At 43.4% G+C, this 16,478-nt stretch overlaps 2 protein-coding genes across 8 annotated transcripts in view; one reads left to right on the top strand and one right to left on the bottom strand.

Annotated features, from left to right (window-relative positions):
• Window positions 1–11,360, top strand: part of LOC105838780 (serine-rich adhesin for platelets) — a 71,741-nt gene extending 60,381 nt beyond the window's left edge. For 6 of the 7 annotated variants that reach the window (XM_036292256.1, XM_036292259.1, XM_036292258.1 and 3 more), the window contains 5 exons: window positions 638–699; window positions 816–939; window positions 1,964–2,120; window positions 4,642–5,374; window positions 5,707–11,360. In XM_036292256.1, coding sequence (XP_036148149.1) covers window positions 638–699; window positions 816–939; window positions 1,964–2,120; window positions 4,642–5,374; window positions 5,707–9,882 — 5,252 coding nt within the window. In that variant the 3' untranslated portion in view covers window positions 9,883–11,360. Of the gene's footprint in view, window positions 1–637; window positions 940–1,963; window positions 2,121–4,641; window positions 5,375–5,706 lie in introns of all 7 variants that reach the window. The other variant, XM_036292254.1, reaches the window with a different exon arrangement.
• A 682-nt stretch (window positions 11,361–12,042) lies between these two features.
• On the bottom strand, window positions 12,043–16,268 carry LOC105838788 (protein obstructor-E). Its single transcript, XM_012684595.2, has 4 exons — window positions 16,114–16,268; window positions 13,333–13,617; window positions 12,667–13,060; window positions 12,043–12,396 (listed from the first exon to the last, which is right to left on the bottom strand). Exons 1-4 carry the CDS (start codon window positions 16,175–16,177, stop codon window positions 12,339–12,341), a joined length of 801 nt encoding a protein of 266 aa, XP_012540049.1. The 5' UTR covers window positions 16,178–16,268; the 3' UTR covers window positions 12,043–12,338.
• Between the last annotated feature and the right edge of the window lie 210 nt (window positions 16,269–16,478).

The raw sequence follows: 16,478 nt of genomic DNA on the forward strand, positions 1-16,478 counted from the left end.
CCACCGGGGACCCCGGGCCCGATTGTGAAACCGCATAAATTATCTCCGCGTAAATTACACGGCTCTCCGAATGCGCCGAATGAGTTGGTGGCGACCGCAGAAATGTTCTTTTTGTTCTTCCTTCCAACTTTCGGCGATGATAACTTCCGTTATCCCATCGACGTATCTGTCGAATGCACGATTTGAAAAATACGTGCGTATGAGCGAAAGTCAAGGAAACACTTTTCTAATAATGAAGGAATAATTACGTTATTTTTTTTTATAGAAAATTTTAAGAATGTATTTAATTTTTTTAAAGTTATCAGTGAATTGGAATTTGTTTGATACAAGAGAAAATTTTATAATAAAAATTACTACGGAAAATACTATTTACTATAGTCATTTTTACTACAAAATTATATCATAAACATAATATATTTACACTACTTATAATTTTTTGAAATTTCTTCCCATAGTCCATGACTACTTTTGTACATAGTGATTTTGGATATAAAATTTTCTCCGTATAGATGTGACGATAGAAATGACGCAAGTTACATTTTAATCCCGCAGACTTTTTTCATTGTTTTATTTATTTTATTCGATTCGAAATGTAATTCCTGTTTTTTTACTTCCTTTATTTTTTCTTCTTTTTTAGTTTTCGTGTCGATACTCGACTTTCGTCATGGCCGTTTGTTATGCAGCGCGGGGGAACCTGGCGTAAGTGTCTAAAGTTGATTGAAAATTTAATAGAAAACATTAATACGCTTTTTAAACAAATATATAATGAGCAGCTGAACTTTCTTTTCATTGAAGCGCCGATTTCTGATTTTAAGTATCTGGACTTTGACAACCTGCCGGAGACGAATTTCTCGTGTCAAGGAAAGGTGATCGGCGGATACTACGCGGACGTCGAGGCGGGCTGTCAAATGTTTCACGTCTGCACCATCGGCCAGAAAGGTAGTTCTGCATTATGAAGGCGGAATTCCCAAGTACTGACGTAAAACGCAAGAGAAAATTTTAAGAAGACTTGATTCTCGCCAGATTTGTTTAATAAACCGTGAGACGTGACAAATTTAAACAAATTACGTTGCTTCAAATCAAATTCAATACGTATCTACTATTTTTTAATTGAAATAAATCTTAGTAATGATAAATTAACATATAATATATTGTAAGTGATAAAAAGTCAATTACATTGTGTAATGAGAAAGTTAATTCAATCATACTGAAAATTGTGCCGTCCCATATGATATTAATGTGACATTAATTAAATTGCAAGCTAATTAAGATTCATTCTTTCAAACAGATCGATGATAAGAGCAATATTTATTGCTTTTTATTCAATTGATTTTTTTTTTCCCCCGAGAGAATAGTCACGAATGAAAATTCTAATTAACGAATTAAATTGAATTATATTCTGCATATCGAATTCGCGCGAGACGAGGAGGCCGATTCCTCGCGACTAGTCAAAGCTAGACTCTCGACTTAGGTCAGTAAACGTTCTTCGACGACCGTGACATTCTCGCCGTGAGCGATCTCCCGCGAGCGATTACAAAACCTTCGATGGGCAGCCTTCGATCGTTTCGAAACGATCTACTTACGTGCCGATCCTAAATAGGCTCGCGCCGCTGTTAATTAACCGCTTCTAATTTCAACTTTAATCCGGATTCGCGTCTGACAAATCGCCGGCCCTCGATCCCGGATGCCCGAACGACCAGGCTCCGATTTCTTCGCCGCGAACGCTTGACATATAAAACAATTTGCATAATCGCCCGTGTTAAAATCAAGACTTTATGGACTATATCGGATCGAGGTAGACGCGTGTAACAGGCTTCCTCGGGAATTTCGGAGAGTGGAGCGCAAGTATCCTCCGAAATATGCGAGAAGCGTCTGCGCGAAGACGGAATTATTGCGCTACCTCGCTGCCCCATGAGCATCCCCGAATAATGACCCTCTTCTTCACCGTGAGACTTGGTTTCAGACGAGATTATGGACATAAAGTTCCTCTGTCTGAACGGGACCGTCTTCGACCAGGAGACCAGAGTCTGCGAGAGGGTTGACGAGGTCGACTGCAGCAAGAGCGAGCGATTCTACAATTTGAATCTGGAGCTCTACGGCAACAACGCTGTGACGCTCAGGTAATTCTACGCTGGGAAAAGTAATCTAATTTGCATAATTTAGGATTCTGCTAGACTCGACCATAGTATGTCTGTTGGAAAACGAACGAATCGGAATTATTGTAGGAATTGCTAGATGATGTAATCAATTCTTTTCAGTTAAATCTATCAAAATTTCTTGTTAATGATAATAAGTTTATTTAGAATCAGTGTTTTAAAACTATTATCAGGGCAATATTTTTTATTGAAGATAACGGTTACTTATTAGAAGGGAAAAAATGTCAATTGGGTAATAGCTTTTCTTGGCAATAGAATAAACATTTTTTTCTGTGTCTAGTGATAACTAGAAATTCTGTTTAGTCTTACAAGAACGTGAACTCCACCAAATACATTTCATCGATTCAATCAGGGCACTTTTCTCAGTGTAGGGACGCGAATGGCGTCTTACCTTTTTGTATCTACTAACGCGATCGTAATCCAGTTTTCTTTCTGCAGACAGAAGGTAGCGATTAACACGGTGGTTTAATGGGCGTAAGAAAATAGGTTGTCAAAGGGTTAATGATAATTTCCACCTTCTGGAAATTTCATTAATGACACGGCGAGTCGGGTCTCGCTAATCTATTTTCCGGTTTCGCATCGATGCAAATCGCCGCGAGCAGAAACTGGCTAACGAATGAAAAGAAGTTGTTGCACACTCTGATTGCCTCGCCGGTCATATACAAGGTGTCGAATACGGCCGTGCAATTCACGTGCAAACTCGGACGTTCACTTTTACGTTTCGTAAGGGCCGAAGACATACCGGGCATACCTTTTCTGTTCGACGTAATTTACGTTCCGCGCATGAAATTTCGTGTAAATATAAATAAAGACAATATCGAATAGAACTCATCGGTAGCGGAAGTCCGTAGAATGTGAATGAAAAAATTAAGAGGTTTTATGAAATTTGTTTCTTCAATTTGTGTTTAAAAAATCCAACTTGGACGTAATGATAAAGTTTCCGGGACATAAGAACGGAGTCCCAATTTCAAGTCAATTTTTGTTGAGAAGATTCTCACCAAAAGATCGCTGAAACGAACGTCGCGGGACACCCCGTACACGAGGTAATATCAAATCGCCGCATTTCAGAAATTCTCGCTGGCATTTCGCGGATTGCCACATTTTTTTCCGGCTTCGTTCCGTTTGCGCAATGTTCAAGGCAACGCTCTCGGAAATATGATCGCGTAATGTCCGCACGGCGAAAACAAAACGGCGCGGTATCTCGCGGGCTCGCGTTTCCAAGCTCGTATGTACCCTACCTGCCTACCTCCGGATCTCGCCTCGCTTTACGGTTCGCTACGATGCGTGCGTATTTTGCGTGCAGCAGACTCGGAGACCTTAGTGCCTCAGAGCCGTCGTGCAAAACGTAAAAGGTACGCACGCACGCACGTACATATACCCATAAATATTTCAACGACTCTTTACCCCAGGAATGTCGGTGTCCTCCCTTCCCCCTCCCCCTCCTCTACACGGCCGCTGGGTGTATGCAGATGAAAATTATAACGATTAACTGTCACGACGGGCGAAATTTATACGCCGTTCGACGAGCGAGCCGGCGAAGTCGCCGAGAGAAACGAGACGACTTCTATTTTCGGCCGACAGTAAATCTCGTTTCCCGCGCCGCTCATCTTACCACCCTCGGGGAGGAGGACTGACCCTCCGACCTCGCCTCGCTCGCGCGTCTCTTGCACCTTACACGTTATTATCATCCGTCAGCGTTGTCCGACGATTAACGGTCGGTTACCTCGGGGCGGTTATCTCGCAAGTCGCTGACGCGCTCGGGAATGCGATATCCTGGAGTATTCGCGCTAATGCGCGACCACGATTTTCTCCCCAAGAATTTGAACGCGACGTGCTCGCCAGAGACAGCAAAGACGGATGAAGATACTCTCGTCGATCTGTCGTATCGGAATCGCAGCCTAATAAATTAACCGAATAGCGATACGTAGTATTTATCCGGTGTAACATTTGTTAATAGTTTCGTAAACTTAATACAAAAACTCTATAATCAAGAAAAACGTCCTATCCTAACACATGTCTTTTAAGGGGAGACAGTTTGTTTTACCAATTAAGCAATAACTTTTGTAACGGGAATTTGTACGTATTTTTTTTTGTTTTTTTACATATTTGGATATTTTTTCATTCTTGATATAAAGTCCAGTTACCAGAATTAAAGTATATGTATTACTACGACAAGAAACACAAAATCCTGTTAATTACATATTCTACATTATCGATTCCAATCGATCAAGTTTGACTATCAATCTAACATCCCCCTAAGGGAGATCAAACAAAAAATTATAAATTTATAATTTTTTTTGTTTTTTATATAAAATTGTTACGTATGCATTGTGGTACTGTCTGCACTTTAATTGTGGAAAAGTATTTGTAATTCTGTAAAGGCATTTAAAAGATCGGTGAATTGGAATAATCACATTGATCTGTAAAACGGGACAACTTTGGCATCCCCTTAATACATCCGTTCTCCTGCGTTTCTTGCTCGCAGCTTGCACGGCGAGAACGGGGAGGACGAGGACGATCTGACGATCGATCCGGTAGAGGAACACCAGTTGCGAACCACCTCGGCGCGGCCCGTTACTACTAGCACGACCAGCACCACCACGTCCCGGCCCAGCAAACCGTCCACCACGGCCGCGAGCGGCTCCTATCAGCATCCGGCCGGCTATCCGCAGCACTATCAGCCGCAGCCGCCGTTCCCGCAGGTGCACACCAGCCAGTCCAAGTCGTTGTACGACGACAAGAACGGCGGCTACCATCACCAGTACATCTTCCACAGCGGCGGCGGAGGCAGCGGCGAGCGCACGGGCAACAACCAGGCCACATCCTATCAGCTGTTCAGCAGCCAGGGTGCCGTGAGCTCGACGACGAGTGCCACGCCGTCGCCCCCGCCCCCGTCGCAGGTCCATCAGATCAGGTATAGCTCGACGGTAGGTCCGCCACCGCAGATCCTCCACAGCGAGCCGCCGTCCACCGTGACGCCGCTGTTCCGCGGCGCGACATCCCCCGCGACGATACAGACGCTGCTCAACGGCAATGCGAACGGCGGCCCGGCCGCCCTGATCAACCCGATATTTCACAATCACGGGATCGCGAGCACCACCGAGCAGTTTACCGTCCACAGCAACAATCCGCGCGAGACCACCGACTATCGCGACGACGGCAATCAGGAGCAGGATATAAGGACGCTGGAGGCAATACAGTCGGCGAATAAGGGCAAAGTATGCGCAAGGTTTCATATTTAACGGCATAAAATTTCTTAATAATAAAAATAGCACAGCTAAAGATAACTAAAGTAAATTATTTTGATAATTGGTAAAAAAAAAAATTAAGTTATATAATTTTTATTTATTTATATCATTCAACGAAGAAATTTCTTAGCATAATAAATTAATGAACTAAATTTAAGCAATAAAAACGATAACGCGTTACTTAAAAGTATTTTGTGAGAATAGCAGTGGTTATGTGAAAAGATTGGAAAATCTCCTTAAATCCAAGCAACTTTAATGTAAATGTTATTCAAATCTTTCACTTACCTTTCTTTATCTATTAGATTTCTAAGCTGACAATATCTCCGGTGCCAAACCAGCAAGAGCCGTCCCGAACGGTGCAGACGAAGACAAGCCAAACGTCGCAGCAGCAACAACAGAGAATATCGGGCAATTTCCTGCCGACCCCGACCACGACTGTCCGATCGTTCTATCCGACGCCGAGGCCCTCGCCGAAGCCCTCGCAGTCGTCGGTTACTCACGTCACTCAACATATTCACATATCGCCGCAGCTTAAATCCCATCAGATCACTATAAACCTACCGCCGCCGGACATCCAGAGAATCGTGCAGAATCCGTCGCCCTTGCTACCCTCGCAGTCCCGGGTGATCGTCACGGCGAAAGCGAGCGTGAGCGACGAATCCGGCAGACCCCTGAACACCACGCAGCTGGTGACACTGCCGCTGCCGACTATACCGGCCAGCTACGACGACTACAAGGAGGGCGACGAGTCCTTCGATCCCTTTTACCGCGACGTCCCGAAAATTCGCAAAAGTCGCCAGGACGCGATGGAGAAGATGAGAGTCTCGCGCGGGAAACGATCGCTCGAGCAGTCCTATCACCTCGTTTACGGAGTGGACAGTCGGCAAGATGAAGGTGCCAAAGTGACACAGAAGAACGAGCCATGTGGAAATGAAGATGACGCGATAGCCAGAGAAAGCGCACGTACCCAGATTAACGTTGAAGATTTTCGAGACATTAAGGAGAGTCTGATGAAATTTAGAGACATTTTATTTAGTGATGAAGCGAACGAAAATATCCCTCGTAACGATACTGATGAAGAAATTAAAAATAATACCGAACGTGTTGAGATAAATAATGATACTTTCGAGACGACATCTGTAAAGCAAGTGGAATACAATGCGATAAAAAAAGCAGACTACTTAGATGATTTGAAAACAGAAGCCGCAAAACACTTGGATTTGAATAAAAATAAAGATGAAGATAAGGAAGAAGATTCAAAGAAGTCTCTAAATGTCAAAGTTAATACCGAAAAATCGCTTAATAGGGACAAGTATGCCAAGCACACGTCAGAATTAGAACTTGAGATTTACACTGAATCTACAACTGCTCGCTCGCAGAAAAATGAATCTCGGGGAGACATTATAGACGTAATAATACTCGACAATGATTTCAAGGAGGAAACCACGTTCGCGAAGCCCGAAGGACCCATCGAGGAAACGAATTCTGGCACGCACGACGCATCGGAGATCGATGGGAAAGTTGCGCACAGGGGACAAATCGCGGGACACTTAATAAAAAATGAATCGGGATCGGATTCTGTCGACGAGAGTAGACAACAGATAGTTCCGCGCGAGACAACGGTGAAGCGAAACGGTACCAAGCAAAGCGGAGAACGAAAATCTGGCCCGAGAAGAAAGGTTTCTCGTTTGAGATCTTCGAGAAAACGTATATCTTCTAGAATAAGGCAGCAAAAAACGAAAAATGTCGTCGAAGTGACGGAAGCAATTCAGCAGAAGGAAGACACGGAAAGAACGACTTCTACAACTAATACTGTTGACACTACTACTATTGTTACTGCTGTTGATGTTACTACTCCTACTTTTGCTACTACAACCGTGACTCCATCCGTCGCACCTTTTGAGACGACAGTTGCGGACCAAGTTGACAGCGACATTTTCGGAGAGTCGGAATCACAAACTTCCAAAGAAGTTGATACGAGGGCGATCGGTCAACACGACACGACGTACTCAAACAACTTGGAGGACAACAAGAGTCGTGACGCCAGCAAGAACAAGGAATTGGAGCGATCATTCGATCTTAAGATTGTGGAGGATCGCATGAGAAGTTCGGATCTACGCACCGACAAAACAAAGGAAGACTTCGCAGAGAAACGTGAAACGAAATCTAACACGCAGAGTATTGGCGAGGAAAGCACGACCCTCACCGAGAATCCGCGAAGCACGGAAGAAGCGGAAACGACGGAGATCACAACGCGCGTCTACGAAGAGAAAAAATCTGCCGATGAGGAATCCTCTTCCAAGGAGTATGAGACTCCGAACGACGATGAAGGTGATACTACGAGTACTACTACCAACGAGGAAGAAACCGAGATTACGAGTTCTCGCGAGGACAACTCGGAGCAAGAAGAATCGTCTTACGAGGACGCAAGCAAGAGATCGAGCACTGATGTTTCGGACGAAGAGAGTCCAACCTCATCGACGTTCAGCGGCGAGGAGATAAATTCCGAAGAGAATTCGAACGAGTATACGACAGATACAACGGAATTGTCCGCGGGCAGTAGTCAAGAGGATTACGGGGGGCCGGAGAGTACCGAGGATTCCACCACGCTCGCGGATTACACGACTTCCGAGGAATACACCGATTCGCAGGAGGACTTCGCGGCTTCGACCGAGGAAGCCGAGGGCAGTACCGAGGGTGTACTGAAATTCACGGACGAGCTACCGCTGTCGGACGACAGAGGAGACGCGACGGAGGAGGCGACGGAGGAGACGTCCGCGGAGACTTCTGCGTCCGACGATAACGACGCGCACGATTACGTCGACGACAATTACGAGCCGGAGAATTACAGGGGTACGAAAGCCACCACGACGCTCTCGAACGACTCCGAGGAGGAGAATAAAAACGAGGAGAGGGAAGATGCGAAAGATCCCGATCGTACGGGGAACGTGGAGACGCAACGGATCGATGACAGTACCGAGACGGAAACGCAGACGGAGTATGCAACGACGGGTGTCACAAAGGTTGACCTCCGGGAAGTTGGGACTTTAACTACAATTTCGTCGACGACAGCAGTGACCACGACACCGTTGTTGAGCACGACGACTGCGTCGACCGCAACGGCATCGGCCACGACGGCGTCGATCACATCGGCATTGAACGCGACAATTGCGACAAGCACCACCATCACCACCCCGAAGAGCACCATCATCCGTCGGCCGATAACTACGACTCCTCGTGCCTCCACGCCACCGAAACTCTTCAAGCCCACCGGGAACAGGAGGATTTACGCTTACAGTCCTCCTACGACGACTCCGAATCCGGTCGTGATCAAGCCGAGAGTTGGTCTGTTCAACCCGAAGCCAGCAAAACCATTTAAAACTTATAACGAACTGGCGCCGAAGCCGGTCATCAGGAAGCTCGTTTTATCGCGAAAACCTGTTTCTACCACCGCAGCTACTACTACTACTACTATTGTTACTACTACTACTACTACTACTACAGAAAAATTGAACACGGAAAATCTGGAAATGACGATGGAGCCTGTAACGATGGTAATGGCGACGGCAGAAACGACGACGGCAGCGACGACTACGACAGCAGCGACGACGACGACGACGACGATGGCAGCGACAACTTCGACAGCGGCTACGGAGACAGCGGAGTCCAGCAGAAACGAGGAGAACGGCCTCGAGAGCAAACTGACGGAAGCGAACGAACATGTGTCCCTCGATCCTTCCACGAGGAACGCTCAGACGGAGGATAACAGGGAGGATCAACTTCCGAGCTCGTCCGAGCAGAGTACTCCAGCCAACTCCTCGAAGGACGCTGATACGGGAACCACGAAGACCACTTTCACTTCTTATCCCGTGTCCACACTGTCCGCTCCCGCGTCTTCCGCCGAACGAACAACGGAGTTGGACTCCAAACCGCAGGAAACGACAGAGGCCGTTCTCGTGACGAGCGTTTCGACGACGACGACGTTGCCGTCCGAAAAGTCGTCCGAGTACGCTGAGATCACGTCAAGTACGGAGAAGTACCACGAAGTAGCGGAGACTACCGCAACGACAGCTTCCACCTCCAGAGTCTATCAGCAGGAAATCTCGTCCTCGGTCCCCTCGGTTGCGCCTACGATTCCGGAACGCGCGACGTCGGTCTCGATCTTGACAACCATCCTGCCCAAGGCGGACGACGCCGATCCCGTCGCGTCTATGGAGGCCGCGATCCTCAGGTCGAGCGGCCGGAAGCCCGTGAAGTCGCGGAAGCATCCGAGCTTCAATTGCCTTGAGAAAGAGATGTATCGCTTCTACGGCGATTTCAGGGACTGCCGATTGTTTCACTACTGCTCACCCGGTTTCACTTCGCGACAGGTGCTGGACTTCCGGTTCGTGTGCGAGGAGGGCACGGCGTTCGACGAGCTGACGCAGAGCTGTCGTCACGAAGTGCGCAATCGGAAGTGTCGGAACCGCTCGTGGTGAAAGCCTCCGCCATTTCGTTTTCTCCGAATCCCGTGTTTCCTCGATTCCGATTTGATTTTGATAATTCGTGAATCCTCTAGGACTCTTTAGCGTATTTATATTTTTTCCTTTCTTTTTTTTTTTTTTAATGCAGCAGAATATTCCGTTAGAAGAAAGAGGGCTTCCTCCTTCTCCTAAGCCCATTGCCATAGCGCCTCGCGCTGGATTCACACTTATTAAAGTCAATGCGATCTCCGATCGACTCGCAATCGTCGGCTCGGAGAGGGAAGCGAGGAGGCACATCGTCGCGTCGGCGTGGCGTCTCGTGCACCCGAGGAAAAGAAGTCGCGTTTGTCACTAGCATTTAATTAAGAGAACGAAGTAATCGGTTCCTACGTTATCCTCGAGAATATGTGTTGGCGCGAGAGACATTAAGTAAAGACAGTCGAACGAATGGTTCGGAAGCGCGAAGCGCTAAATTTCTGAACGTTGCCGAATACATTGCCGAAGGAACTGTGGTTTATCCGCGTGCTCTTGGCGTCCCCTGCTCGTACGCAGCGCGATAACGAAATCAGCAGTCTGTGAATCAGCTGAAGAAAAAATGAAGCAATTTGTTGTTGAGATAAAGTCGAATATATATTTTTAATAAAGTATCTACGACTGTACTCACTACACTCACGTCAGCGCGTGGTAAAAATATTTTTGATAGAGAAGTCTTTCCTAGAATTTCGTATAAGGTATTTTTGATAAAGCGTCCTATGAAATTATATTTTTTACAGATTTAAATAATATTAATATTGTCGTGTACATACTGGAGTATGTCGAACTGAATATCGCATGCACATAGACAATCGCATCGTTTATCGCACTCGTCGAATTAATTCACGTCGCGGTATCAAAAGTGCAATCAGATGTAATTGCTCAAACGTTTAGATACGAAGGTAGCTTTGGTAAATGATGTAGATATCTCGAAGTAAAGAAGCTTGCAAGACGTGTAGTCGACTTAACGGATGCGTTGCAACGACATGTGAGAAAGCCGAAGGTGAAGAGACCGTCGGCTTACAGTTTGCATAATTCGTATATTCTATTACACGCATTCCGTTCGCGACACATCCGAACGTAATGCCGGTCGGACGATTCGCGTTTACCTCTTGTAAAGGCTCTTAATTTCCTACTACTACTAATTAGCGCGCTTCAATTACGAGCGGAAACGAGCGCGCGTCTTTAAGTCAGTAGACAAAGTGTAGATGTATTTTTTTTTTTGCAAACTCACTTCGAGTACATCTTTAGAGATTTAGTTTAGATAGAATCTATAGGAAATTCTCGCGCGTGCCGCCAAATGAACCGGTAACTCGTTATTAATAATAATTTCCCGCGTGTGTGTATATACGTCGCGCGTACACGTTTCAACGCGCGTGTACACACACGCATGTCCAAATCTATTATATATTTTTTAAGCAACTGTACTATGTCAATAATAATTGTATGTTCTGTATGCACATGTGATATATTTATTCTGCCTAAAGCTATCTCTTAGAAATGTGCGAACTATTCGAATACGAATGAAATCTCAACCAATTCGATTCGATTCTGATTTCAATCTCTATGATTTGAATTTAAATTATTCGAAAATTTCAAATTTTTAAGATGTTTATATAGGAATCACACATATTAATAATCTCACAAAAAAATATATAATAATATACTTAAAGTGATTTTACTAATATTATTGTTCTTACAATGCGTAATATAAATATTGTTTTATTACCTATATACATATATATATATATATATATATATATATATATAGATAATTAAAAAATATAAAATTCTTATTAATACATATATGTATTATTCAACCTAATACAATAATTACCAGTCTTATGACATACTATCTACAGTTGCTAAATGTGTCTTGAAATGATACCTTTTGATGAAGTTGAGCAATAATATTGATCGAAATGCAAGTTTACTCTTACCTGCAGTTGTTAAATGCTTCGTTAAAGTTCCGCTACGTGGAAATTTAGCAAAAAAAATTTTGATAAGAATTTTCTGCGTTAAAAAAAACTTTTAACAAATTTGTTAACACATTTATTTGATTATTGGATAAAATTTACTCGAGTAAACTGGTAATCGCTGTAATTGTAAAAACAATCGTCAGCAAAGCATTGGAGATAGATATTTATTTTTACACTTTTATTTATTAAAAGTTTTTTTTTACAGTTGTTTTACATTAAACATATACTCTAAGTAATAGTATATACATTATGGCATCGAACGCACATATGGCAATTGAAATTTTATTTTTTTCTTACCAGCATAATGCATTTTTATCATTGTGCGGATTATTATTTGCATCCACGCAATTTTGTCATGTCGAAAATATGTCATACCGCATATCAGAAACTTCCTGAAATTCCCGATCGCTATTACTTCAGAACTGTGCTATCAATCTATGTTTCATTCTGTATCAGAATTTAAAAAAGCCTCGCCTGTTGGTATGATGGGGTGGTCCTCGCTATTGCTTCGTGTTCGCTTAAAAGAGAAAGTTAAATTAAATTAAATATATTTTCTTATTTTTTAAATTAAGTAATATCGAGAAAAAGACAATATACCTGAAGTGTGTGATAATTAGCAAATTCATTTATTATATAATTAAAAAGTATTTCTCATTTTTCATGAGTTATTTCTTATTTAAATATTTTCGAGATACTTTTTTAAGTATATTTGTAACAATATAACGATAATATATAAAAGAAGTACATTCTGCAAAAAATAAAGAACGTTTTTTAAAATATTACTCACCAGCCGGTGACATTTTCCGCGGCATCGCAGGCATCGATGAGCTCGTTGAAGGCATTTCCGATGCCGCAATTCTGCAGTCTCGGACGGCCGTTCACGCAGATGTAAAAATGGTGGCAGTCGGCGGGGCTACGGTAGAACTTAATCTCGTTATTCAAGAAGAAACCGCTTTTCACCTCCGGACAACGGAAGCCGAGGAAAGTCTCGGCGTCGCAATCCGGCACCTGATCCGGCCAATCGCATCGATAGGTCTGCGCATTGAAGGCCAGACCCTCCGGACAATCAAACACGTAGCCCCTGCCGTCCACGCAGTTCATGAATTGGCCGCAGTTTTGATGATCGCCAATCTTGAAGTAGCCGTATTGATGGGGGCAATCGTTGGTCGGGGCTGCCGGCTCTGAAAAAAAAAAAAAAATTGAATGACAATGTTTCGCCATTCAATCGCGCTTCGATGCAATTAATTCTTCATTTTTGTTATATAGATTTTTTTAAATAACTTCAGATAAACGCAAAAAAACTTTATTACAATTATTATAAAGATGTATTGTACGTATTTTTGAAATAATGAAAAAGTAATCGAACAATTTAAGATCTTTGTCTTCAGAGTTTTCGAGATGACAAAATATATTTGTAATATAAAAATTAATAATAATCGCAAAAAGGACTCACGCAAGTTCGGCCTGCCCGTGCAGTCTATGTCAATTGGATATCCGCAGGGATAATTGAAGCGTGCTTCAGGATTGAAAAACAACCCCTCCGGACACAGCTTCTCCTCGGCGATCCCGTCGATGCACTCGATGTACCCGTCGCACTGATTCTGCATCGGGTAGCGGCCGTTTCTTTCCGGACACGACGGAGACGAGCCACGTTTCGGCGAGTACTGTTGCGAGAATTGACCGCGATTCAGCTGATTGTCAAACAGCTGATTCGAGAATCTGCTGTTTTGAGTGAGCGCTGTAATGGTAGCGATAAATTGTCTTATAATAAATTCTTGGCTCAAGTACATTTTTTTTTATTGTATATTGCGCAGATATTCGCGTTTTAGATGTCCAGCAATTAGCATAAATTAGATTGTATAAAGTAAATTAGCTTGTCAGTTGCTTAACACAAATAATCGAGATATTTTCATCGAACGATCGTGCGCGGGCGTAAAGTGTTGTGCGCATAAAGGGAGCCTTTTTCTACCAAAAATTCGAGGAATGGAAGCCGATTCCGAGACACTGATTTTAATTTAATATTGCGCATGAAACTCGTCAAACGAGTCCGTCCAGAGAGTATCAGTGTGTCGCGTTAACGCAACGTACGTGATTATCGTCGCGCGACGGCGAAAGTTCGGCGATCACTCGACCTCTATAGAGATACTGCATACATTAACGTTACCTGCGCATCGCTTACGCAACGCGTGTAACCAATTCGCAGCCAGCGGCCTGATGAGGACGCTTAATCAAGAGACAAAACGAAATCCAACAAATTTTTCTAGAAACAGGTGAGAAATAATCGCGCTGCAAACAAGAGTAAATCGTGCGAGAAACTTTCTTCGATGCGATCCTTTCTCAAATATTAATGAGACAAAAACCGATATCGAGCGAGGCCCCAAAAAAACCCGGTGTCAGCTTTGAAAACGTTGAAACACCGAAGGACAACGGCAATGATTCTGCGCTCGAAAATCGACAGCTCTTATTTCCGGAGAGGTTTTCCAAAAACATTTTCGCGGAATTGCGCAAGGTAATACGTGTAAACAATGAGAGGGAAAGTTTTGCTGATTACAAACTCGATTATCCGTCGTTAGGCCGACGAGCATTAATCCCGGCCTATCAGCGAGTCCCCTCTTCTGTTCGAAGGTCGAAAGAACCGCTTTCTGCGGTTAAGAGACACTGAAATGCGCGCCGTGCATTTAATCGTCATGCTATTCTCGAAACAAAAACGAAGGAGTCCCAAAAACATCCCTTCCTCTTTTAAATTATAACGTCCGATTCCCTGATTTAGACTAATATTTTAATTAGCTTTATAGAATTGTAAAAGTCTTTTATAGAATTGAAGCGAACAAAAATGTAAGAGAGAATGATCGAATTTATATAAAAAACGAAAAAGAATTATTTTAGAACGTTACAGTCGAAAATTGCTGTTACTTTACATTTAATTAACATACATTTACGATATATATTTACAAAGTAAAACCATACACCCCTAGGGACAACGTATGCAAATAATATCGTACAATTGAAAGTAAGATTAAAATTCTCCCCAAAATTAAAGCAAAACAGTTTCAAAATACTCTTTCATAAAAAAATATCTTTGATTCGGCTTTATAGAATTGAAAATTTTTTTACGTAATGTTCGCAGAAAAATGAAGAGAGTAATAAGTGATTTTGCGTCAATAAAAAATTGTTTTTTAATTTTAACACTTAAAAATTAAGAAAAGTTCTTTATATTGAGATGGATTGTCTTTTGCTGTCTTCATTTCTGTGTAAATTTTGATATTTAAAAGGATTTGGAATTCTGTAAAATCAATTTAAAAATATTTTTAATTATAAATATTGGTGATTGACTTTAGGATCCTCTTAGCGTATAGGCCATTACGAGTAACTAACTATACGGATGCATGCGATAGCGGAAGCTTAATATTCACGCGCGTCTAAGTTTTTAAGCTTAAAAATTTATTTCCCCGACAGCGTGCGAGCGCATCGCATACAAATCACACGCGATGCGCTCGTGACTCGGCATACGTATAGTGATATGACAGCGAGCTGTGCTATTCAGGACGCGTTGCATTTATAAAATTGGATGTACACAAATTTCCTAAGCGTCCCGGAGTTCAGCTGGCCTTGCTAAGCTCCCTGTATTACGTACCGTAATTACTTGCGTAATATTACATAATGTTACGTAATACCGACACATTGAAAACCACGTGGTATTCCTTTGCTTAGCATTTCCATTTGTAAGATGTCAAATCTATAGAAATTTAATCTGTAGAATTCTGCGTCTGATAAATCGTCTTAAGTTAAATCGATCATTTACAAATCAAATATCTTGATGTTTATTAGAAACTAATTTGCGTTAATTAAACTCGGTACAAAAATCTTACGTATGCTTTTTGTTATGTAAAGATCAACTGCTCTGACCCTTCCTTTCTCTTACCGTGATCTGTTTAAATCGAAGTGTCGCGTGAATATTTTTGATACGATCGATTATCAGCGGGCAAAAGGAAGAAGAACTGACGTCCAAAATTTATGTCGCGCTTGGAAATGATGGAGAATGTCACGAGGGGATTTTTTTGGGGCCATGCGCGCAAGAATCAAGAGAACGTCGCACACTTGTAACGTTCGGGAAGCTCACATCACTGCTTCTGGAAACAGCACGGCATGCGACGGTCCTTCCGACTTGTCCGTTTCTTCACTTTCTCGAACGCGCGGATAAGAGGAGAACACCGCGGGGTAAACTCTTACTCACACGTCGTCGCGGCGAGGACGCCGCAGGCGATCAGCAGACGGACGAGGATCGGTCGCGAGGCCATCCTGGTGGTCTCTCACGTCGTTCGTTGAAATCCCTCACGTTCCTTCTGGCCCGATCCCGAACGGAAGACTACGACTCGCCGCCGCCGCCCGACGTGCTTTTATCATCTTCGCGCGCGGACGAGAGAGCGGGAGAGGATGGCCGCGTGTGTTCTTCGTCCGCCGATGGAAATCGCATCTTCTCTTCTCTCGAGGTAAAAGGACCGTCCGTGAGGTATGTGTGAGTGTGTGTGAGACGTTCGCCGCAGCCGAAAAGCCGACACACGTTGGGGCGATTCATTCATTCTGCATTTCGCGTCGACT

The sequence above is a fragment of the Monomorium pharaonis genome, chromosome 9, assembly GCF_013373865.1.
Source record: "Monomorium pharaonis isolate MP-MQ-018 chromosome 9, ASM1337386v2, whole genome shotgun sequence".
Classification (NCBI taxonomy): Eukaryota; Metazoa; Arthropoda; class Insecta; order Hymenoptera; family Formicidae; genus Monomorium; species Monomorium pharaonis.